Raw genomic sequence first — 25,601 nt, 5'->3', positions numbered from 1 at the left:
TGATGTCAGTTGGTTAAAAGGAGGAGGAGCCAAGTCAATATTGCCTTTGTATTTCTATGAAGTACTTAAAGAAGAGCTGTGGTATTCTATCAGCTGTACTCTGTCACATGCACTTCAGTTATTTAATCCCCTTTAAGTGCTTTTTTTGTAGTCTGAAGAGCACTGCTAACGCTAATGCTTCCATTAAAGTTTCACATGGAGTTGGCAGCGCAGTCAACCAGCCGAATATCCACACGTGTGTTTTTAAAAAAACTTTCTTTCCAACTAGTTTTCTTTTCGTTAGTGGCATGAACTATCTGAGCTGATTTAGTTTTTCTCTCCAGGCAAACCTGGATGAGTCCCAGGCGAGCTCGTCTCCCTTCCTGAGGGCTTTGATGACGGCCGTGTGTAAAGCAGCAGTGAAAGGTAAGCACTTTAACGAAGAGACGCTTCGTTAATGTCTGCATGTACGCAGCGGCAAAATCCAAGCAGAGCAGCCTTCCATGCACCAACCCTGCCTCTTGCACTTCGCCCACAGATGAGAACCCTAACTGTCGTGTGGACACGGCCATCATCCAGAAGAGGTTGCCTGTTTTACTCAAGTACCTTAACTCAGACACTGAGCGACAGCTGCAAGCACTTTATGCACTTCAGGCGCTGATCGTTTCCCTCGATCAGCCTCCAAGTAAGTGCTCAAACAAAGCAAATATTGCCATGGTTTTAATCCTTAAAACATAAGAGGGTGATTAGTACTGAACACAGATGTTATAGATATTATAAAAAAATTGCTGTTAACTACAAAGTTTTCAGTATTAGGCTTTACAATTTATTTACCTTTTACCTTATAAAATCAAAAAGCACAAAATAGGGCTTGTACAGACTTGAAAGTATAAAAATTTGTTTATGTTTAAAATACCACCTCCTAAAATATCAACATCTTTTTTAGACAGATAAATAGGGTTTAATGCATTGACAGATTTATCTCTAACTGACATCTTTTCACAGCTTTGGTTTTTGCTCATTTTATTGATCGTTTAGTTTTTTTTTAGCTACTCACGGAGAATTTAATCAGTTAGTAATTAATTCAGATTAAGTGTGTGTTGTTGGTTGAGGTTTCAAACGTGCAACTCACAAACCCAAAATAGGCAAATGTTTTGTTATCCAGAATTTCATGAAAACCACAAAAATCTTTGACATTTTGTGTGAAAAGTATTAAATTTGGGCATGAAAAATGTGTGATATCCCTTAATATTTAGAATAGCAGGAACGCAAACAAAATGTCCTCAGTGTTATAGTCTTTAATGAAAGGAAAGCAGGCTGTAACTTTTATGCGCATTTATTTTTACATATTTGTTAAAACTATCACAAATTGAAGAAATTGAGCTCTACCTTTTCCTTGTGGTCCTACAGCTACCCGCAGAAATACACCACAATGTCAGAAACAATCAATCAGATCCAGGAGGAGGGTCTTAGCGCTCTCAATCACTTGTGTATGCACCGTAGCTGTGTCAATAACAGAGAAACAATTTACTGTTAAAGGGAAAGTGTTTATCCACCATAATCGGTAGCCATGGTAACTACCCTGAGAATTCATGACGAACTCTGATGTGGGGAACTAGCTGTAGACTGGCAGAGAGCAAGAGGGAAGTGTAAGCAGCATGAACACGAGGATTATTGACCTACTCCTTCTCTGATTGGTTGTTTCTGACTGCAGATGTATTTTTGCAGATGGCAGTAGGACAACAGGACGGATGCAGAGGAGCTCAATTATTATATTTTTTTTTTTTGATTGAATCAAATTATACTGTCACAACATAGTGACAGTTTTAGCTAATATGTCAAAAGCATATTGTTTATAAAAGTTTCATACTGCAGCTTTCACGTAAAGACAAAAAATATTTTGCATAAAATGTTTTTGTAAAGCATGTGTTGATCATAGATATGGAGGGAAGATGTGGGAGGGAATCGAGGTTCAGCGTTTCTGCTCTCTTGCAGACCTTCTCCGGATGTTCTTCGACTGTCTGTATGATGAGGACGTCATCTCAGAGGACGCTTTCTACAAGTGGGAGTCGAGCAAAGACCCTGCCGAGCAGGACGGCAAGGGCGTGGCCCTCAAGTCCGTCACGGCGTTCTTCACCTGGCTGCGGGAAGCCGAGGAGGAGTCGGAGGATAATTGACAAGGGCGACTCCCGGGACACGGCGTAGTGGAACGGCATCCTTAACAGCAGAACAAATTTTTCAAGTGGCTGCACGGACAGGGCGACGTGTTTACGGCTGGAACTTTGTTTTTGTTTTGTTTTCCCTCCCCCTGCGGTACAGTCCTGAAGCCTACCGCCATCTTCAGTTTGGATTCCAACGATGGAAGCACTAAATACTGTATCATACATAGAAAATATTTTTGTTTTAAATTTTAACTTACTTTTTTTGTTACTTTTTAAGAAGAGACTTAAAGATAAATAGGTTCTGGACTCCTTAATTTATTATTTTTTTAAGGACTGCAAATACGAAAATTATTTAACATTTGCAGATGCTCACAACAAGAACGCGACAACAGAAATAACAATATAATTACTTATAATAACAAAATAATTGTGAGATAAATATCCTCCCTGGATTTCACTCTGGTTGAGAACAGGGTAAAAAGCATCTTTATTTTAGGATGAAGGGGAAGCAGAAATGAAAGAAAGGAGTGAATAGACAAGAACTCATAACTCTGTTGGTCAAAGGTCATCTTGTCATTACCAGGAAGTTATTTTCTTCTGCCTTGGCTCACTCTGCGTTATGAACACCTCAAGAGAGGGAAAATATGCGTCTAGGAAGTGATGCAAATCAGAACTTATCAAGTTGCGCAGATGAACAAAGTGATAAAGAACAAAAGTTCAGCATTCAAAAGCTAAAGGCCAGGGTCGCTGAAAACAAGATGCTTGTAATACTTCTTCCGACCTACAGAGCAGAGTAAAGCTTGTAAATACATTAAAGACAAAAAATGTATTTAAAAGGTTTTGATTCTTGTGACTCATTGTTGTGGGAGGTGTGGCTTACAGAGGTCGCTTCTGATGACTGCGGGGTGTGTGGTGTGTTCAGGTTTGGATGGAGAAAAGAGCAGCAGTGAAAATCCTAATTTAATCTCCACTCAGTCAGATGTTTTGCAATTATTACATTTTTTGAGATAGTGGCTTTTATGTCACAAAATGGGTTTTCATTTCATAAATACTGTTGCCATATACATATTTACTGTACACCATTAAACAACAGAACAGCTAAGGAGTTTCCTGACAGCTTATTAGCAAATTTTAAGCGACAATTTTTAAGTGCAAGTTCACACCGAATCCAGAATATTAACAATGAGCATGTTCTTGTTTTCAACCTCCTACTTCAATACGATCAGTTAAAGTGGCAACTTTGGGTTTAGGGAAGTCCTAACACATTTTAATTTAATAAGATAATATGGATAATTATCAGGAGCTGTGTCTATAAAATCATGATATTTTAAAGATTTAATAGGTTTATGCTTGTCTCACTTGACCACCAGGTTTTTCTTCAGAAATATGCCTTTATGTACATATTTACTTTCATGTTTTGTTACGGAAAGAATCAGTTGAAAGCTTCAGAATTGAAAATACAGATACTCATTTTTAAAACTGTCCGCTATGTCCTGACAGTAGAATATGACCCTCCTTTTGGCTCTGATTGGTCGTTTCATACAGGGAGCAGTGCATTGCTACAAATGGCAGTAGGACCACAATGAGGCGGCAGGGGAGCTCAATTATTTTCCACAGATTATCTGTGTTGTTTTCTACTGGAGGACATAGGGACAGTTCTAACAAATATGTGAAAAAAACATATCTTTTAATAAAAATTACCTACTGCACCTTTTAGAGTTTTTAGGTTGACAAACATTTTGAGAACGCTGGGTTTCACTTGATCTCCAACAGAAAATTATGTCTTGTTCTACATGTATTTACATGAAAGCTCTCAGTTTAATGGTCCTATGTTGCAATTATTACCTGTGAGCATGGTGAAATAAGGATCATGCGAGATTCCAGATACAAGCGACAGAAATGAGTTCTATTATAGGCCTACTACCTTGGATATTTTATCCAAGGCATTTTTCTTTCACTCTTAGCTCTACAAACAGATCTGATATGATAATGATAAAGATGGTTACCAAGAGAGTCTTCCTGGGAAATAAGTTAGAAAAGAATGACTTCTTAATTTTATTGTCCAAAAAAAATTTGATGTTGTGACAGACCACTAGGGGGCTCTATTCACACCGAGATGACTGGGTGTTTGGATTTAAAAATATGTTGTTGTTTTTTTATATAACGACTGCTTTCAGTCTGGAACTTGTAAAAAATTTCAGTGGACTTTATTTGTTTTAAGTCATTTGACGCTGACCTATTAATGACTCCAACTGAATAAGGGATGGAATAATCCATATTTGTCATCTTCAATTCAAATTCAAAAAACACTACATTCACCCCCCAAAGGGAAATAAAAAATGATTGCCAAAAACTGTTGCTGTAAAAATCTCAAGCATCGCTAGTATATTGCTTGTGTTGGGCACCAATCTTCTGAACAAGCGGTCTAGTCACCAGATAAGACACGTTCAAAGACCTTGAAAAAACCGGAAAATGCTCTGATTATTTTTTTTCTCTGCAGCTAAACTGTCATATTAAAACCGTATTTCCGGCTGTACTTGATTATTGGGGAAAAAACGGTAGTTTTATTTTTTTTTATTTCAGCCATAAAAGCACTTTTTTTTGTTATTATTATGATTTGAATCTTCTGACGTGCAGCGTGACACCGCACGTCATCAGCGGTCCGAGTGGGGCGGGGCTCGTTAACGGAGAATTCGAAATAAAGGATCCTGCAGAAATCTCACCTGAAGCTATTTCACTTGTCAGCAGCGCAGTGAAAGGTAAGCTTGCTTTGTGTTGCAATACATTTTTTGCTGAACATTAATTTGCATCGATTTCATGCTCGGAAAAGCCGCTGCTTGTGGAGTTTTTGCTCCGTGCAACTGAAATGAATTTTATGTGCCTTGTGCGACGCCATTACTGTGCTCCCAACCCCACGGACAAAATGGCGAATGTGGCGAAAAAAAAAAAAATTGCAGCTCATTGTTTGGAGCGGACGGGATGGGTTTGTGTAAAGCTGGCGGTTATGAGGGGTTGTTGACGCGGGTTTTGAAGGGGGTCGTGCTTTTCGCGAGAGGCGAATTGCACCTCTAGTTTCAGGTGGAGGAAATGAATGAAGTGGGTTTGGCTCGTTGGAAGCACGCACATAAACAAATGTTCATGCTCATGCATATGGCTTCTCCTTTTCGTTCAGAATAATCGTCTGTGATGCCGATTCGCCGAGCAGCCGCAACTCCAACCCAGGAGAAGGCTCCCTCTGCGGCTGCAGAGAAAGGTGAGGCCGGGGTCGGACATCCCTCGTCTCCTCCCCTCCCCTATCCGTGGACCCCTGAGCAGCACCACCCACGAATATCTCACTAAGAGCTCGGCCCACACTACTCTGTTTTAGGATTGATCTTAACTTCAACATGGTGCTATTATTCACTATTTACACTTTTCTTTACAGTTTATAACATTCACATTAACAGTATTTCATCAGATAGAATAACTCCATTTTTTTAAGTTTTAGTTCAACATCTGGATATATACATTTCAGTTCATTTATATTACTGCAAAAAATATATATTCGCTGTTACTTCATTGTTCCGTTTGTTTTTTGACTTCAAAGAACAAGAGGCCTCATCTGGAGAGTCGCCCCCTGCTGATAAAGAGCAGGCTGCATCTTCAGCTGCCCCAGCAGAGGGGGAGGCATCGGGCGATGGAGAGACCGAGGAGAAGGCAGAAGACGGACCCCTGGAGACAAAGGAGGAACTTGGAGACGGGAAAGAGTGAGTTACGGCCTAGACCCGGGTTGCAAGTGAAAACCCTGCGATATTTCACTTTGATAGCACTTTTATCTTTTTAAATTATCCTTACCTCTGCTGGATGACAGCTGACTGCTCACGTGGTTGCAGTGTCCCCATTCCTAAAAGATGTGAAGTCCTGTCACAGCCACAACCATTTCCCTGCACTAGATTAGTCAAACTGACGGATGTGCTCACAGTCTTGGAGGAGTCCAGGAGGAGAAGACAATGTCCTCTATCTTTGGTTTGTTTTCTTTGGACAGGAAGTGTCTGCCCACTAGGGTTTGTCACTGCACAGTTCAATGCAACAAAAGTTTATTTTTGGAGCAGCATCAATCTGCGTCCTTGTGATTTTTCTTCTCTTGGTTTTTTTAATTTATTTTTTCATGCAGAACAGATTATTCTGCGTTTTACAAGTTGGCAGGTCTGCAGTCTCAGCCCATATGCTTGACTGTCTGCATTATTGTAAAGTTTAAATTATTTTTAATTGGAACAACAAAAACCACTAAGTGGAACTTTGAAAAACAAGCTGATGTGCTGAAACTAAGCCTTGTTATCCATTAGGGCATTCTGTTTTTAAAGATATTTATTTATTTGGCAGGGACAATGTACATTAACTTTGCTGTAAATGCATCAGAATTAGCCAACTGGCTGTTTTTCATCCATTGTCTCTGGGCAAATTGTCTCACTAAAAACAAAGAAAGGGTTATAAAATGATAAAACGGTTACAATGAACTTTAGTGCACAGAGGATAGCGTTGGCTTTACAATAAGATTTTGCAGTAATTACTTGCACCTGTACTATTCAGTGGTAATATTTCAAACATATTAATCTTTAACTCTTAATAGCCACACTAGCCATTTAAAAAAGTAAAGCGCAAATTTTATGGAAACTTGACAACAATTAACTCTTGGAAATATTAGCTGCAATTCTGTTTTGTTCATAAACTGTTAGATGAAGGCACTTGGGTAATATTTGATTAACTCTTTTTGTAAACTTTACCCTCTTCCTCCTCCTCTTCTCCCAGACTTCAATAAGTAATTTTGCGTCTGTCAGCTCTTGGATTGGTGGCATTTCAGCTCAAATTACCGTTGTGGTCATTGAGACCGATGTTCTGAAACTTAATTTTGTCTCTCTTGCCGGTGACAAACAGACATAATGTGAAATGCCAGGACTGCGCGGCTGGACAGTGCTCAACACACTGCTATGTTCTCCTTCTAAGGTGAGGATGTGATAAAGATAAGGATAAGGGTGGTAACGATCACAGTGAAATATCGCTTGAACCGCACTGACCCATCCTCCTTCACTGAACTTGTGTTGCTCCTTCTGGTGGCAGGATGAAAGATGGCGTCAAGCATAAGAAATCCAAATCCAAGAAGGTGAAACGGACAATTCCTGCATGGGCTAGCGTCACCACACACAAAAAAATCCCCGTGTCCAACTTTGCAGGCACGCAGAACAAAGTGGAAAACGTCCTTGTCGAAGCAATAGGGGTGTGTACCAACTCTGAGCTCATCTTGGTCTTGGTCGTCTTTTGGCAGCATTTGTTTCTTTGAATACTTTTTGTTTCCCTTGCAGTCCTCCAATGAGAGGTCTGGGATGTCCTTCCAGTCCGTCATGAAATATATGTTGAAAAAATACCCAGGGATGGAATTTCACAAGAAGAAGACTCTAATCAAGAAATCAATGAAGAAACACTTGGAAAAGGGCACCATCAAACAGGTAAAATGTTTTTAAACTTCTCCTACAACACTTTTGAAAAGGGTTGTGCCCTTTCGTAGATTGGTGTAATTTTTTTTTTTATCACACTAATTTTTGTCGGACAAAAATAACTTCAGTAAAGAAAAATTATTTTTATATTATTTAATTTGCTAAGGGACAGAGCTATCCAAACCTACCTGTCCCTGTGTGAAAAAGGTAACTCCCCCAAGTGCCCTCTAGCAAATCATGAGTAAACCTTTAGTTTCACTTGTCACATTTCAGTCTTAATATCTGACAGATCTGTAAAATCAAAGCACTGCAATAGAACCTACTTTTATGAGGAAATGGGTTAAAAGATCTCAAAAAGTAGCATAAAAATAAAGTCAGGAAAAGCTTATGCTAAAGGTGTTTTTTATACTGCACCAAGAACTATTAAAGAAAACAAAATAAAAACATTTGAAGAAGATGCTGATCACAACTTTATGAAATGTAAACAAAAATGGAGTAGCGTGAGATGTTTGTTTTTTAGGCTTTCTCTTTTGTTGTGTTCTTTTGGCAAAAGAACACGACTCATTTCTCCAGCTAGCGCTAGACTTATTTATTTATTTATGGTTGCACCTTTGTTTTATGTGGTAGGGGTGCCAATACTAAAACACTTTATTGATGTTCAAATGAGTTTAGATGTTCAGTACAATTATATGTACACTTTCTGTCCATCCTTACAGTCTTCACTTATCTAGAAGATTAAGCCTCTAATTTGTTGCAAATGTTCATTTGTAATTTTATTGTTGTCGACCTTGGGCTAACTGTCACAGGCTTATAAATAAATCCTCATTTGTGTTTTCCCTGTCTCACAGCTGAAGGGTAAAGGCCTTTCAGGAACCTTCGCCATTGGAAAAGCGCTTCCCCAATCTAAGGTGTGTTACCGTAGAAACGTCCTTACAACCTTTTTAAGCTGGACTGTTTCCTGGAATAAACTGTGTGCTGTCTCAAGTTCTCAAACAATTTTTTTGTCTATATTGGGTCCACATTAAAGTCAGATTTGCTCATGTTTATATTTAGCTGTTGGAGAATGAAAAGTACCCACACTCTGGTCCAAGTAAAGCCTCTAGGTGACCTTAAAACTTCCATGTGGCAGCAGATAACAAGAAGCTTTAAGTTTACAGCAGAATGTTGGTGTGACTTAGTAACTCTTGTGGTGCTTTCCTGATTTGAAAAAGTACATTTAAAGTTTAAAGGGCCAGTTACTGAAAATTGCTGGGGGGGGTTTTATTTGTTTGTTTTGCATCAACAGTCACATCTCAATTTTATGGCATGAGCTCTCATAATATTAAAACTGTTGACATATTGTTCCACAATGTGATATGTCTTTTGTAAAGTGTTATCCAGTTACTGTTATACAGTTGTGGTTTACCAATAATTTATTTAAGCCTTACATCCTGTAGTTATGCTGATCACATTTAATGTTAATTAGTCAACAAAATGGTGGCTGGTCATATCTGGGTATTGATTGCAGAGTTTTTAAAACACAATTTGTGAAACATTTTTAATTTGTGAAGAGGGAAGAAAATATTAGTGTGGCTTAGTTACTCAAAATTGATTGATTGTCAGCACATAGTGTATGGTCTCGTACTAGATCTGATCTGCGCTCAGATCTAATTCTGCTCCATCTCGCAACGTTTCTAGAAAGGCGTTCCGAAGCAGGAGCCTCTGGGAGACGCCCTTCCTCTCATCATCACTCGGCTCTGTGAGCCCAAAGAGGCCTCTTACAATCTGATCAAGAAGTATCTGGAGCAGCACTTCCCCAGCCTCAACATTGAAAACAGGTGTGACAGGGATCCCTCGGGGTGCTCAGCTCTCCCTAACCTTTGTTTTCCACATTGTCCAGTAAAAGCCACATGTTACAATTATTACAAATCTCCTTTAAAATTAAGATTGGTAAATGGTTCTTACAGGGATCTCCAACTCTGATCTTGCAGACACTGTCCTGCAAACTTTAGTTTAGGGATGCACACTATATTGACATCGACATCGGTATCAGCAGATGTTGGTCTTTTTTTTAAATTTATTTAATTTGTCCAATTAAATAAAACTGGGCCAAAATTAACAAGTTATATTTATTTCCATCTTTTTGACATGTGTTTTTGGAGGGTCCAAGATTAGTCATGTTAGTCTGGAGTTGGTTTTTTTTCCCAATGTGTTGAAATTTAGGCAATATTTGGAAATATCGGTTAATGGCCATAACATCAATATTCATTTTGGCTGTCAACATCAGTGCATCATAGCTCCAAAACTCCTGAATATATTTGAAACATAAACATGTCTTACTTGTTGTAGGGTAACATTATTACTCCGCTATTTTTCCATCTTTGCCCACAAAAGACCTAAATATTGTCACACGTTGCGTAAATCAGGCTGTTCCTATAATTGATTCAATATATCGAACTCTCGATGAACCAAATCCTCATGAATCACACCATTACAGCTAAAGGAATAATTGGGGAGATGGGAATCTACTATAAGATTTGTCCTTTGATTAGATGAGTTGAGTTGATAGCCTTGTTTTTATCTAAGGCCTGATCTACTGAAGACAGCCCTGGTAAGGGCGGTAGAGAAAGGACACCTGGAGCAAATCACAGGGACAGGAGCGAGAGGAACCTTCCAGGTAAATCTCCAAATACTCCTCTAATCTCACCATGTTAGCATTTTCCAAATGAAGCTATTTATTGAAAAAAACCATGATTATTTTTCCATGTACTTTTTTTTTACTGTTGCTGTTCTATTATGCAAATGTTGTCAAAGTTACATTTGTTCATGTCTCCTGTATTGTTTCCTTCCCAGCTGAAGCGAGCTGCCAAAGAGTCTCAGCTGAAAGGCAGCACGTTGGAAGATGCTATCACGGTTGCGATCACAGCTATGAATGAGCCCAAAACCTGCAGCACTACATCCCTGCGCAAATATCTCGTAGACTCCAACAAGGACGTCAAGGAGAACTTGTTGGGTAAGTTCCTGTCTGTCCATGTTCACAGTCCTCAGCTGGCCTAACTTAAAAAGGATTACATGCTTAAGTATTTTCACTGTTAGTGTGGATACTAAACCTAGAGGCTTCTTAGAGTAAATCCCTGCAAAATGAGGGTGAACTTAAACCAAACATGCATCTCCAATAATGGTCAACATCAGTCAAACGCATTTTACCAACCAAAGAGATTTCCTCATGCATTCAAGGAAGACCACTGCTTCAGAAACCTTATCACTTAAACCTTTCATAAAGTTTCAGCATGATCAGGCATGTGTACAGGTGCTGGATGACTGATCAGCCTCAAAACATGCAGAGCCAGTTTTAATCTGAAGAAATCCATTTTAAAGTGAGCATTGTGAGACTTACAAGTCTTCACTTGTTTTCGTTTTCTTTTTTTATATAATTACATTGTGTCACACAAACTCTTGCCTTAGTGGACAATAAACTTAATTCCAGTTTTGCTTGGAACTTAAAGGCAACCTATTATGTAAAATTCACATTTTGCACAATTTTGTACTTCCATTTGGGTTTCTACTACTTCTGAAAACAAAGTGTTTAAAAAAAAAACACCCAGCTGTTTTTTGTTTTATGGTGTCTGAAAAATTAGCGGTTTCAGAAACCTTTGGAATGCAATATTACTAATTAACAGGCAAAGTACAGCCTGTTGCCAAGCAACCTGAGCAAAGCCCTGCCCATTACTTAGCAACCCAAGCTGAGCTCCAGGACGTTTGGTCAGCTGGTTTTATTTCTGTATGCGCTAAAAAAGACGAGTGCTTTGTTTGTTGACTTGCCATTCCGAAACCACTTGCTGCATTTTTGTTGGTTGAGCAGAAGACTCTACTTCTGCTTATCAAAGATGTATGGTTGTATAATTGCACGACTGTTTGCAGCCATTTTTGCATGCAAGTGTAAACAGTGAGTATAGTGGTGTGGCCAGCAGCAGCTTATTTAGACATAAAGTGACAAGAGGCCCTGAAACCGGCTCATTCTGAAAGGAGCTCAAAATAGGCAAAACTGACGACACTAAAATCTAATTATCTAAGAATTATTTTGTACAAAAAAAAATTAATAAACATGTCTGGCTAGTTCTATGGGCTATACAAAACTTGTTCTTGGAAGTATAATTATAAGTCACCTTTAAAATACATTTTTAAACAACCTAAACAGATATATGTTACTAAAATGGGAACTCTCTTCTTCAGTGGCCAATTTGAGGAGGACTCTGACCAAGTGTAAAGTTCTGGGCTGGATGGAGCAGATAACTGGTCACGGTTTCACAGGGACTTATCAGCTCTCGTTTCCGTTTTATCCAAGGTAAACCACAACTTAAAAAATATAAAATAATTAAATATATTAACATGTACTGAGGCATAGATTTTTCTTTTTGTTATTGTCATAGCCCTACAACACTGTATCCAGACAAGTTTAAAGATGTTCCAACAAAAACAGTCAAGCGGAAGCGGTTTACAGATTCTTCAGACGAAGAAGATGAGGAGGAGGAAGAGGAATCTGAGGAAGAAGAGTCAGAAGATGAGGCTCCAGTTCGTAAGAGGTAACTATAAACTTTTTTAATTTTATTTTTTTCATAGTAAGCTTACACTTTTTGTTGCAGCATCTAACTCTTGAAATCACTCTTAGGAAACCTAACAAGAGGCCTCCACCTAAGGCTCGGCGCCCTCCGCCAGCCAAGAAACCCCGCAGCGTCAGTAAGTCGAAGGCTGGAGGTAAAGGTCGAGCACTTGCAAAGAAGTCGCCTGTCAAGAAAACTGTGAGATCGGGAAGGAACCCACCTAAAAAGGAAACTGTATCAACACCTAAAGCAACACCTGTGAAGAAAGGGGCTCCTTCAAGAAAGTCTAAAACACCAGCTGTTAAAAAGCTAAGCAAAAAAGGCTCCAGGAAACCCCCATCCAGAGAGTCGTCCCCGGACGAGCCCAAAGTTGAAAAGGCGACGACAAAAAGTGGTTCCAGGCGGATAAAAACCGAGGAGTCCTTCCCTGAGGAGCCGAAAGTTCTAAAGGAGACGACGAAAAGCGGATCAAAGCGACCCAAAGTTCAAGAGTCGTCCCCCCCCACGCCCAAGGAGCCCACGCCCAAAAAGCAGGCAGCCAGAGGTGGGCCCAAAAAAAAGGCACAACCTCCGCCTCCCAAGAAAGCGGACCTCCAAAAAAACCCGAAAAGCAGCAAACAGTCAGCTCGAAAGTCCAAGAGAGGAAGATACTGAACCCATGAGCGCCTTCCAGAAACTGGGCTGTGCTGAACAGTCTGCAGCTTTGTTTCAATGCTCTCTCTATTTTTACCATTGTTTTCTCTGTTTTAGAGGGCTGTAGTTTTAACGTTCATTTTGTTTTGTTTTTTACTGTAGAGTAAGAACATTATCTTAACAGTTGCGTTAGCCGTGCATTGAGGGTGTGTTGAAGTACTTTTTTCATGATGTGTAGAACAGCTTGGTTAGTCTTGCCGTTAAAGCTGCCAGTTTGGGAAAGCATAGCAAAATTCACCATACTGTAACTAGTACCATGTCTTGACTTCTGTTTGTATGTGTTCATCCACTCAGTGCTGGTGGCTCACATTCCTAATCCCAACAAAAGAGAGTTCAGTGTTCTTTCTAAGGCGGAAGTGTCAGATTTATTTTTATTATTATTATTATTAAGAGGTTAAAGACCTTAGACTGTCAGTGTTGCTGCTCTATAAAAGAGAGAAATTTAGACTGTTGTCCAGTGTCTTAAAACTCCAATCCTGTACAGTGTGGCCAGTACAGGATTGGAGTCTGAAATCTTATCCATATTTGTAATCTTTATACTTTTGGGAATGTTTCATGTTCAACCAGCTGCCCTGTTGATTTAAATGAGGGAAAAAAACACTTAATATTGAAATCACAAATGAAATAATATGTCTGTATGTAATCAAGCATATACATTGGTTTTAATAGCTTCACAGCTGTTATTTAGTTCCAAATTATAATAAATTTGCATTGTAAGAAATGGAGGATACCAGCTCACACATACCCTGCATGCATGTATTCCCTGTGTTATGCTTTTTTTTTTTCCAAGTCATTAATAAAATGGCTATATTTGTAATCTGTTTGGTTTTTTTTGTAAGCTGCTTGGATCTGATTTGCTCTCTGGGTATCTTTGAGCAGAAAAGATAATCTGTCTCCAGATTTGTGACCCACATTTTCAGATTTTAACTGTTATTTTCCATGAGTTTTGCTGAATCTCTTTTTTCCCTTTCTATTTTTTTTAACTTGAACCTTGCATTCAATGTAATATTGCCCTTAAGTGCAATAAGCCACATTTGAATAATGTAACTTTAGCACATTATTCTAAAGACATTTCTTTCTTTTAGCAGTAGAAAGAAATGTCATTATTCATTCAATCATAAACCTATTTCAAAATCTCCAGTATCCAAATTTAGTTCAAGGCAAACTAGTTTTTTTATTAATCATTTTAAATGAGTAAAACAGTCCAACGTTTTGTGACTTAAGTACTGTGTATTGATTGACTTGCAAATAATCAAAACCGTTTTCACAGGCAAACTAGCAGTTCAAGCAATTCCTTGTGCCTGGAATCTCTTCAGGTTTGAATAAATGTAGAGGATTGTGTCAGGGAAGGGAATCTGACAATAAAAACCTAAGCCAAATCAAATATGCAAACCACAAACATGGAGTAAGTGAACCCTGAAGGGAAAAGTCTAGAGAAAAAAATTGAGGAACCCATTCTGGCATCATTCTTGTCCTGAAGTAATTATAAAATAAATTGGTTTGTATCAGAAATTGGATCTTGGTGTACCATTTTAAGATTCTTTAATTTGAAAAAGAAAGCTCATTTATATAGATAAATTCATTCATCAGCTAAAGGAACCTCTTAGCTGCACCCAAACATATTCATGGAAGGAAAACTGCTGAAGAAAATGATGTAACAGATGACTATTAAGATGATTGTTAACAAACCCATTTTAATAGTTACATTTGCTACAATCTGTCGCAGTTTCTTGTCAAGCCACTCCTGAACTATTGTCAAAAGCATCTTACCTAGACCAAGGAGACAATGACTCAACTGTTAAACAGTGGTTCAAAGTCCTATTTTCAGATAAGGGTCAAATTTGCATTTCATTATTAAAACGAGGAAAACTGGAGAGGCGGGGTCCAGGTTTCCACAGTTAATGATTATTGGGCAGCAAAGTCCTGGCTGTGGTCCACTGCGTTTCATTAAGTCCAAAACCAGGGCATCTGTCTGCCGCGAAGTTTTAAAAAGCAAAGAGGAAGATGAGTGACACTACACCAAATCAATGGCGTAAAAAATATTTCCAGTCAGCATTGTCTGTATTTAACAGCATGTGTAAATGAGGTGATTGAAGACAGAGGCATGTATCTCAGAAGCTGCGATCCTGACTGTGAGTCATAATAATGTATTTAACTAAAATAAATACTTGAAATATGTCTGTCTATGATTATGCTTTTTAAAATAACTACAGAAATGGTTACCGTTTCAATGATAATTTAATTTTTAGAGATGCACCTGAAATATACAGAAGCCAGAACATTATGACTCTATTAAGAGGCGACTTTTGCCACTTGGGTGCGCTCCTGTTCTTTAGAATTTAGGCTAATGTCAACGTAAAAAACAAACCAAAAAAAACTATATAAGTCTCATTACTACAACAACATGAAGATCTTTGTTCATTGTTCATTTGCCTTGCTGGTAGTTTCGGTGTTTGGTTTGTTTTGAGCTTTAGGTAATTTAGCCAAAACCCATCAGGGCAAAACTTTTGAGGAGGACTTGCTCGAATGTTTTCATTGAACTCCTGAGTTTCGTATTGAGCAAGAAGCAGGAATGTGTGAGGAGCTGCCTGGGAAAGAATTTCTGGGAAGAAACAGCTGGAGGGCGGGGGGTTTGACTCAGGCTGTCGTCTTCCGCCGTCTTCCACATCTTGAGAGAGAAAAAAAGGTTCATTTTCACCTCTCTTCACACAGACACGCCTCGGACTAACTGCGCACCTGAGCCGCCGAGCAGCAGGTAAAGGTGAAGCGGACCTCGGTGTGTCTGCTGTCACAACCAGGTACATAGAAGACGCAGATTGACATTGAGGTTCCGACTCAGAAACGTAAGTATCTGTGATTTTAAGTTGTTTCTTTTCTTCTTCTTTTTTTTTTTTGAGACCCAGCGGGCTGAAATTCAAGTCGAGACCTTTCAGTAAACTGAACGGAAATTGCTCAAGCTTACACGCCGCATTCTTGTGTTTTTCCTGGACATTTTGAGATGGACTTGTACAGTAATGACAAACAAAACATAAATGAAAGAGGAAAAAAAAAACCCAATCTGCAGTGATTAAAATTGTGCAAAAGAAAGCGGAGTGAGCGCAGTAATCCTTCGCCCTAATTCAAACGAACCTCCAAACGGGACAAAATCCGGATTGTAACGTGATAAGCATTTAACATCCTTTTGAACTATTTTTCTATGTGAGGTTTTTGTTGCTGGATAAAACAGGCAAGCATGGGAGAGACACAAACTACAGACGATGGCACAGTGACACGATCAGCAGAGGTATGAACACTCATCACCTGTATATTGAAGTACAATTGTAGGTTTTCTTAAACTTGTCTTTTCTCTGGGAAAGTATGTTGGGTCTTTTCTTGTGGATGACTGCTGCTTGGATGATCAAATAAAGCAGCTGCACACACAGCTGAAGTACTTAAAGGTGAGTCAGTTGCTGATATTTCAATCATAGTTGTAAAAAGAAATCTAACGCAAAGTTTGTTGACAACCAGGCTTGCAAGAAAATCAGGCCGGTCACCTTGAAGTTCTCACTCAAAGGGGTGAAAATCTATGATGAGGATGAAATGGTAAGTGTATTTTTTTTGTTGTTAAAAACATCCAGTATAACAACCTGCTTCAACTTCTTTCAATCACATCTGATTTTTTAAATAAGTCTTGACTTGATTTTATTGCATAACTATCACAACCTGCAATTGTTTCAAACGTGATTTCAAACAAATGGCATTTATGTTTCTGTTTGTCTGACTCTTTGATGTCTTCCCTGGTCCAAAGACCCTCCTAATGGCTCATGCATTGCGAAGAGTCTCTCTGTCCACCGCCCGCCCAATTGATGGCCAGTTTGCCTTCGTCTCCCATAACCCAGGCAGCACCTACGGCCAACTTTACTGCCATGTCTTTAAGGCAAGACATGCCCGAGCGGTAAGGAATCTCTTCAAAGTGGGATAATAAAATGTTGCTCTGTTAATTTTCTGACTGAAAAACTGTGTAGGCTAAATGTGCTTTTATAACAGAAATGATCACATTTAAACTTCCATTTGTCTAGAACATTATACATAATATAGAAATTTAAACTACTTTACTGCATACACTTTCCAGCATTTTGAATAACAAACAAAGAAAACTAGAAATCGCAAACAAATGTATTTGATCCCAACAGGACACTCAAGTAATTTGGGGGGAAAAAAATCAGGTTCTGTGACTAACATGAGACGGAGCATGTAGACTAACAATGTGCATGTCATATGATAACCTATGATAATGTTCTTTTACATAGAGAATGATTACGCAGAGGCATAACCTGTAATTTTGGAAAGAACATTATGTTACCCTGAAGGCGAAACATCTGAGGATGAGTTATTTTAACTAAAAAGGCTACATCTGAAAGAAGTTTATGAAAAAGGAAAAGAAAAGATTTTATTTCAAAATGAGAAGGATCTTAAAAAACGTGCAAAATTTGACATTTAGAAAAAATGGACATACAGTTGAAACCAGATATTTATACACACTGTATGAAAACATACACAGCCTTTTTTCCTTCCTTTTTTAACATAACTAGCCTTAATTATACCATTTTAGGTCAGCTAGAATTACCAAAACTATTTGAGAGTTTATATAGTTAGCTTACTATGCTGCAAAACATTCTGGGAAAGCCTTGTGCTTAATTATGGCTTTGTAAGCTTCTGGAATTCAGAAGCTTTGCTCCATTTTGAGCAAATTGGAGCAACACCTTTGGATGTATTTTAAGACACAATTTGTCCTGGTGTGAGATCATAGAGAAATTAGACAAGATATCAGAAAGATAACTGTGGATCTCCACAAAGTCTGGTTCATCCTTTTGTGCAAATTCCAGATGATTGACGTTGATCCGTTCAGTTTTATCGAAGTATAAACAATGGTTTTATCCAATGGTATGATGTCTAACCATCATATCATTTAGGGAGGAGATGGGTTCTCTATTATAGAGATGTCTGCGTTTTAGTGAAAGTGCCGCAGTCACATAAGTTGGGTAGCAACACTGACTAAAACATCACTCCGAGAGGAAGAAGCCAGTAATAAAAACAAATGTATAAAGAGCCAGGTAAGAGTTTACAAATTTGGAGACATTTCCTGTGGTATAATGAATCTAAAATTTAAGTGTTTGAAAAAGAGGGAAGTTTGAAAGACTGAGTTGAACCATGCCAAATGTGATGCACCTGAGTGTCGGCATCATGTGCACTTCACAAAATGAATCAAATCATGAAAAAAATAACATCTCAAGACATCATCTAAATGGTTAATGACCCTGAATGTTCTGCCATATTAGTAACAAATTGGTTTAAGGATGGAAAAGTCAATATTTTAGAATTACAATCAGTACTTTTATTCCAGAGTGAAAACGATCATCTTCTACCATACTAAGACAAGAATCTTAAAAATAAAGTTCCAAGACCACTCCTGCCTGTCTTTGGAAGCTTTGCTTCAGTTTGAAGCCAAAAAAAAACAACCAGCAGCACTGGGCATATGGAAAAAGTTGCTGTATTATTTTGTAGTCTGTTAGTTTCTTCCAGTTTATATGAAAGATCGTGCACTCCTCTTGCAAAAATGTGTACATAAATTGGTTTGACTAAAATAAATATCTTTTTAAGATCGGTTTGGCATCAAAACACCAAGAAAGTGTCCTGTTAACCTTCTTGGCAAAATGATCAGAAATTGTTTAGATATTAGCATGGCAGTATATCAAGATATGTTAATAGCTTTATTGTGGTAATATAAAGTGATTTATCGAAGAACCAGGTGATTAATATAATTTTGTGCTGTGCAGTTGCTTTCTGCATTATATGAAATCACATTTCATTATATGAAATCACATTGCTACATTTGGCTCCTGAAACTGTATCAGACTAACTCATGAGTTTATCATTGCCTTCAATGATATTGCTGACGAAACAAAATTGGAGTGCAAATTAAACTCATGCGCTGTCTGCTAACTAGAATTAGCTTCTTGCACTTTCTTCAGATGCATCAAAAGTCCTGTTCATAGCTTTACATAAAACTACTTTCTCCCCCATCCTCCCTCCAGGTTAATTTCAGGAGTTTAGAAATTCTGCAAAATAATGTTGAAATCTATTTACAAGTTATGAGCTGGAGAACCAATTTTTTTAAAATGTTCTCTCTCCCTTATTTCTCACAGGCTCAGTTCTTGAATTTGCTGCTCTGCCGATGTTTCCAATTGTTTTATTTGGAGAAACATCCAGAAGAGGCGCAAGAAAGTTCCAGTGGGTCATTGCCGCAGCGTAATCCCTCGCTGCTCAACCACGGCTTCCCTCTTAGCGTCAGTGCCCTAGTTTCCTTTAGAAGAGCTCCTTTTCGAGGACTGCGGTTAAGCACAAAGGTTTGGAACCTCAACTCTTTCATCTTTCCATCTACTAAACATTTAATTAAATTCTGAAACGATTGTTTCAGAATTTGATATCTTTTGATAGATTTGTGCATTAGTTTGACACATTATTTAAAAAGATCTAAATTTGCTTGAAATTCTATTTACTTTTAATTAAATAAAGCTTGGTTATATACAACCCACAAGGTTAAAACAACAAATTACATCCTGGTTTAGGTGTCTCCAATTTTATCCACATGCACTAGATGACTTTTTTTTTGTTTGTTTTTAATTTAGAAATCTAAGAAGTCGTCCAATGACCTTCCTGACAGCCAAGATGATGTTTTTTCCTCTTCCTCTCCCTCACTGACGCGGAAGAAAGTTCATCCGCGCCAAAGGACTACATTCTGGAGCTTACCGCTCCTTCACTTTCACACCACTCAAACAGCGCAGCGTTCACGAGCAACTAAGTGTGTCACAAGGTGGGCCAAGAGTTCACAGCGCGCTATCAAGAGTCAAAGAAATTATTAGGTAAAGCAGACTGTTTGGTGTTATGTGCAGGGCTGTTGCTCACTGTTTTGGTGTGGATGACTGAGCTCACACATGGTTAAACATTTCTTCAGAGTTTGTCACGGTTTGGTTTACGTTCACAAATGTTACTGTTAAGAATAGACACACACTGACTGCCTTCCAACACTAACAATTACCATGGAGTGTCTTTCTTTTCCCTCCCTTGGGATAAAAGGAAAATTCAAATTGATTACACATTTTCTTAAATTTGAAACAGAAAAGGGTCAGGACAATGTGCCAGTGAGGAGATCCCGGGCTCCAAGTTTAGCCGAAACAGAGGAAGCATTGGCTCAGGCTGTGTGGAGTTGGGCTGGTCTTGCAAAGTAAGTATATCAAAGTACTTTAAGTATCTTGCTTTCCCAGATTCCTTTATGTTGGTAATTCATCAGTGTTTTTTTCTTCTCTGCAGTGACAGCAGCTACTCCCTCCTGGCAGATGATGTCATGGGATCATACCTTCTGTGCCCTCATCCCAAAAAACCTAAAAGTGGTTCCCTTATCGTTCACTTCCCCTCCGGCCTGAAAACCCACCTTATAGAAAACACTCGTAAAGGGAAGTTCATGTTGGAGGTAATCATCATGGTCACTATACTTGTTTGCCAATAAAAAGTACACAGTTATGCAGTGCTAAACTAATGATAAATTTATACAATTGCATAATAGGTACAGTGCCATGAAAAAGGATTTTATGCCTTATAGAGTTTTGCTATTGATGGAAAAAAGCTGCACAAGCTGATAAAGAAGGGTAGTTCTGTTATGGGACTGCTCTGGAGCATTGAAAGATGGCTCATAAAATGAAGAAGACAGTCTACAAGTATGAGCAACTTTGTATTTGGAGACTGTAATTCAGCAACGCTGAGAGGCTTCTTCAGATCTGCTGCTCTGTAGACTGCTAAAGGATCCTGCCTGCCTGCTCACACCTATAATAACTCTTTGAAGAAGACATTATCCCTTTATCCCTTTGAATTTTCTGTTGTAGTTAAATTTTAAATGTTATTGGGGTTTTACTGGTATGTTTTGGCACAATTTCCTTACAGTTCTGGAACAGGATTTCAGTTCTGCCGAGTCTCAACAATAACCCATAGCAACTTCTTGATTTCGTTCCTTTTTAAAAAACTTTAGTTGTACATTTGTTGCGACTGTGCTTCATATCACTGTCTTGTTGCATGACCCAGTTTTAGCTGCCAAACAGCTGGCCACAAATTTGACTTTAGATTACTCTAGGATACAGAGGAGACAATAAATCACTACAAGGCACCCAGTAATGTTAGCAAAAAAAACCACCAACCCCATGACCCACCCACTGTGCTTAAAAGTTTATGTTGTAATGCTGTTTAGTGTTAATTAACCACGATGCCATCCATTATTTCCCAAATATTTCAGTTTTAAAAATCCAGAAGTCTTAAAGTTTGTTTGCTATATGTAGGCCTCAACTTTTAAAAGAATAACCTCTAAAATTTAATGTGTAGTTCTTCATCTGAGAACTGCAATTTATATATATACAATATATATACTGTGTATATATATATATATATTCACACACACACACACTAGAATTTTGGTTCCCTGTGTGCAATGTTGCAAGCTTTTAGCATAAAAAGGAAAATAAGAATTTCCCTTTTCATGCAAAAAGTCGTCAAATGTTTAAAATAAATATTAAAAACTATACTGTCTAATTTTAAGTGTGATTTTTTTTGTGGCAGAAATGCAGGAGAGAATTTCATTCCCTTGGTGAACTCATTGAATACTACTCGGTGACCCCGGATGAGCTGCCTTGCCAACTATGCTGTGCACGTGTGAACCACTGTTATGAGTGGGAAGAAAATACCAACACACAACAAGCTGCAAAACCATACAAAAACTCAACCAAAGCCAGAGTTAAAAGTTCACACTAAAAGTGAAAGGCAATAAACCCTGAGGAATTAGCTGCCAAGATGAAATGAGTCAAAATATGAGAATCTCTTTCTTTTGCACATTTTTTATTTATTTATTTTTAGCATTTTCACATGGTATATTGGGTATGTTTCACTCTCTAAAACACAGTGCTCCTATTATCAGTGTTGGCACATGTCTATGCTTTTGTATGCGCCAGATTCCATCAGGGCAGCTTATTTGTCAGAGATAATGTTGAGTGCTTGCAGCTTTTATGTAAAGTAAAAGTTTAAAGTATTTTTACAAGCCTGTAAGGCTTTTGACGTTTAAATGTTTTTAAATATACCCCCTTTAAGTGTGGATTTTATTGCTGGGTCTTACTTTTTCCTTAACCCCCCCCCCTAAAATCTTCTAAAGATGTTACCTAAGTAAATAACCATGTTTTACTCCGATTGTCCTTATCTTGTCTACATATTACTCTGTGTTTAAGAGATTGTATATGATGTTGCACTTTATTTTCAGTCCATCATATTATGTGCAGTTTAATGTAACAAAGTTTAGAGCACATCAAGATTGTCTGTGGTGGTGGAAGATTTCTAGTCCATAATTTCTGATTAGTTATTTCTATGACCAATCAGCATAATTTTTTTTATCTCCATTTTACAATAAATAATGGACTCTTGTTTTAGTCCACATCTCAGTAAAATATGTGTCCTATCATTTATGCCTTGAATTAAATGCAACATTTCACTCAACATTGGAATATAATTCAACCTTGCATTTTCTTTTTTAATGTTTGACAAAAAAGCACCAGGTTACATTTACAACAGTAACACAAGACAGCTTAATTTTTTGATGCCATAAAGAAGTTTTTTTTTCTCAGAGAAGCAAATTATAAAAGAATAGTCATTTTGATTTCTTGTTTCAGTGTGTATAAATACTTCAGATTAAGCTAGTTTCAAAAGATCAAAGAGTTTTTCACTAATGCTCATTTGTGAGCTAAGATTTAAAGTCTAAGATTTCTTATATATATATATATATATATATATATATATATATATATATATATATATATATATATATATATATATATAAGTTATAATATGAATTTTAAAGTATTGTTACGCTTATTGAAGTTAAAAAAAAATACTCGGAACTTACAAGTTTGTATTGTTGCACTCACGAAACAGACAGGAGTCCTTCTTCAGTTTCGGCAACTTTATTTGCCCCACGCTGTGTGTATTTTCTTTTGGAATTGTTCTCCTCAGAAGCAGCCGGGCACAGACTGACAGAAAACCGTTACAAAGCTTCTTCTTTTTCAGAGCTACAACGTTACAACTGACCAACTGACAGTACTTCCGCTACCCAACCAATCAGTGACGTAGCACACAGCGCAGATTCTGTAATGCTTCTGCGGCTGAACAAAAACAACTGGGCAAATAAAATATATTAAATAAATGAATAGAGTGTTTTATTCATAAATTTAAAAAAATAGTAATAATTTAAATAAAATACTTTTAGGATGCAACAGTATCCTATCTTTTTCTTCCTTCCCAAGATGGCCGCCCGTTTCGGCCGCTTTGACTCGGATTGGGCCTTTAAGGTTGCTAGGTAACGTTAGAACGCTACCAAGAGAGGAAGACCCGAGACGTAGAAGCAGGGGATCCAACGCTGTTTCTGACGAGGTCAGCAGGTGCATAAATATTTCTCTCTTCTGTATTTGCTAACCTCTACTGTCGGGAAGAAAATTGTTAATATAATTCTTCTAGCAGTTAGTCGTTGAGTCTTGTTGCTTCTGACTTTTATTAAGTATCTAGGTTTTCATAAGACCTAAGCTTTTCCTCTCTTCGGTTAGCAATAACCGTTTCTAACCCCATTGTCCCCTGCTGTGAGGTGGATGTTAAGCTATGGGTTCAGAGTCAGTTAAGGTGGTGGCGAGGTGCAGGCCGCTGGATGACAGGGAGAAGACTCTCTGCTGTAAGATGGTTCTGTCCATGGATGTCCACCGGTGCCAGTGCTTCATTGAAAAGCCAGGGGCACATGGATGAGCCACCCAAACAGTTCACTTTTGATGGGACCTACTACATTAATCAAACTACTGAGCAGCTGTACAACGAGATTGCCTATCCTTTGATTGAGGTAAGCAGCTATAAATAAATGAATAATGAATAACAGTAGGTCACATGCTTGTTACTTGATACTCTCAGTCACCTTACCTCATGATTGCATCAAAGTCGCAACTGTGGTGCGATCCTTTAACACAGATGTATGTATGCAGGGTGTTACTGAGGGATACAATGGCACAATTTTTGCCTACGGGCAAACTGGAAGTGGAAAATCTTTCACCATGCAGGGGGTGTCTGAACCTGCAACTCAGAAAGGTGTAATACCACGAGCTTTTGAGCACATTTTTGAGAGCATTCAGGTATGGCTGAGAACTCTTTTTTTTTTGTAGCTATGTCTCAGATTTAGTTTGTTGTTTTAGTCTTTCCTAAAACAACAAACAGGGGCATTGGGCATGTATCGAGCACACTTAGTTATAGTTATTGTCCAGACTTGCCTAAGCTGTGTTTGCTTAGGAAGAGTAACTGTGCTTACTATTTGTGTGCAAGACAGTGTGCTGAAAACACAAAATTCCTTGTGAGGGCCTCATACCTGGAGATTTACAATGAGGAAGTAAGAGACCTTTTGGGAAGTAACACCAAACAGAAACATGAGGTTAGTCTTTGTTGTTATAACAAATTTGTGCATATATTTCAAACATTTATTCCTGTTGTGATGGTTATTGTTTACACACAATAAAAATTGAGTTTCTCAAAAAATATTGTATCAGATCAATAAGAAGAAAAGAGACATTTCTACAAATAAAGTGTGATCTAAATTGTGATCATGTTATTATGGCTATGCTGTCATGGGGAAGATTGCTGACTTGACATTGTCCAGCAGACAGTCAATTACATCAGGGTAAAAATGCCATTGCTGTAGAAGCTGGTTGTTTTAAAAGATCGATATTCACATATGTTATTGGAAAGTTGAGTGGAAGGATATTTCCACATTGTGGATCTGAAATATCCACATTGTGATTGTGAAGCAAAGCTAGTTAAAGTTAAATCTTACACACATCATCTGTTCCTCATATTAGCATTTCCTGAACCAATTGCAATATTAAAAACATCTTACGTGCAGCTAACTAAGGATTGAACTGTTGTGTAGTGGTGCAAAGTGCTCTTTATAAAGTAAAGTCAATTTAGTATTTTTTAAAATTAGATTTATTTCTCATTCCATTTCATTTGTTGATGACCGCCATGCTATGAAAACACCTACATAATAATTCATTAAAAAATCCCCTGGACCAAATATATAAGGATACTTTTCAGTAGGCCCAAATTTCTTTATTAAAATATATTTTTATTTTTTACTGGATTTGTAAGCCATAATCTGACACATTATTAAGCCATAATCATCAAATCATCTAATTTTTAAAACAATCCCTGAAATAAAATTCTGGTGATGTTGTAATTCACTTATATGTACTTATAATTATAACCAATTTGCTTATTTGTGTCTTGATATCTATGCACAACACTTACTGCTCATGTTGCCATAGTAACATGAACTGAAGTATTTTGGAGAGGTCAAGGTGTTTTAAGAGGACAATGGAGTTGTATTAAGTGTGTGTTTTTATTACGCCGTTTGAATGGCTAGCTGAAAGAGCACCCGGAGCGTGGGGTGTATGTGCCGGACCTCACCATGCTCACGGTGCACAGCGTAGGGGAATGTGAAAGAATCATGGAGCAAGGCTGGAAGAACCGGGCAGTGGCTTGCACGCTGATGAATAAAGACTCCTCCCGCTCCCACTCTATCTTCACCATCCGTTTGGAGATCTGTAACACTGGTAAATATG

The 25,601-nt window shown here is 38.0% G+C and overlaps 4 protein-coding genes across 5 annotated transcripts in view; all 4 read left to right on the top strand.

Annotated features, from left to right (window-relative positions):
- Positions 1-2,978, top strand: part of LOC116710633 (eukaryotic translation initiation factor 4 gamma 3) — a 55,987-nt gene extending 53,009 nt beyond the window's left edge. The window contains 3 exon segments of the mRNA XM_032549777.1: positions 324-405; positions 518-664; positions 1,975-2,978. Coding sequence (XP_032405668.1) covers positions 324-405; positions 518-664; positions 1,975-2,156 — 411 coding nt within the window. The 3' untranslated portion in view covers positions 2,157-2,978.
- Positions 2,979-4,769: 1,791 nt separating this feature from the next.
- hp1bp3 (heterochromatin protein 1, binding protein 3) lies at positions 4,770-13,702 on the top strand. 2 transcript variants are annotated; one of them, XM_032549778.1, is made up of 13 exons: positions 4,770-4,900; positions 5,314-5,394; positions 5,728-5,887; positions 7,056-7,124; positions 7,239-7,395; positions 7,481-7,624; positions 8,461-8,520; positions 9,290-9,429; positions 10,178-10,268; positions 10,445-10,604; positions 11,825-11,936; positions 12,022-12,174; positions 12,261-13,702. In XM_032549778.1, exons 2-13 carry the CDS (start codon positions 5,328-5,330, stop codon positions 12,844-12,846), a joined length of 1,899 nt encoding a protein of 632 aa, XP_032405669.1. In that variant the 5' UTR covers positions 4,770-4,900; positions 5,314-5,327; the 3' UTR covers positions 12,847-13,702. The 2 variants fall into 2 exon arrangements, with proteins under 2 accessions (XP_032405669.1, XP_032405670.1); XM_032549779.1 differs by lacking the exon at positions 7,056-7,124.
- A 1,625-nt stretch (positions 13,703-15,327) lies between these two features.
- Positions 15,328-22,460, top strand: sh2d5 (SH2 domain containing 5). Its single transcript, XM_032549781.1, is given in 11 exon segments — positions 15,328-15,728; positions 16,112-16,168; positions 16,242-16,322; positions 16,393-16,467; positions 16,673-16,819; positions 19,071-19,271; positions 19,554-19,640; positions 19,642-19,738; positions 20,044-20,149; positions 20,236-20,395; positions 21,529-22,460. Coding segments are annotated over 10 exon segments (1,197 nt in total). The 5' UTR covers positions 15,328-15,728; positions 16,112-16,117; the 3' UTR covers positions 21,721-22,460.
- A 319-nt stretch (positions 22,461-22,779) lies between these two features.
- The window catches only part of kif17 (kinesin family member 17), a 32,905-nt gene continuing 30,083 nt past the window's right edge, over positions 22,780-25,601 (top strand). The window contains 5 exon segments of the mRNA XM_032549782.1: positions 22,780-23,736; positions 23,738-23,836; positions 23,976-24,122; positions 24,314-24,415; positions 25,403-25,592. Coding sequence (XP_032405673.1) covers positions 23,605-23,736; positions 23,738-23,836; positions 23,976-24,122; positions 24,314-24,415; positions 25,403-25,592 — 670 coding nt within the window. The 5' untranslated portion in view covers positions 22,780-23,604.

The sequence above is a fragment of the Xiphophorus hellerii genome, chromosome 20 (genome assembly GCF_003331165.1).
Source record: "Xiphophorus hellerii strain 12219 chromosome 20, Xiphophorus_hellerii-4.1, whole genome shotgun sequence".
NCBI lineage: Eukaryota > Metazoa > Chordata > Actinopteri > Cyprinodontiformes > Poeciliidae > Xiphophorus > Xiphophorus hellerii.
Note: the sequence above shows the minus strand (reverse complement) of the source record. Positions and strands in the feature narration are given on the sequence as shown.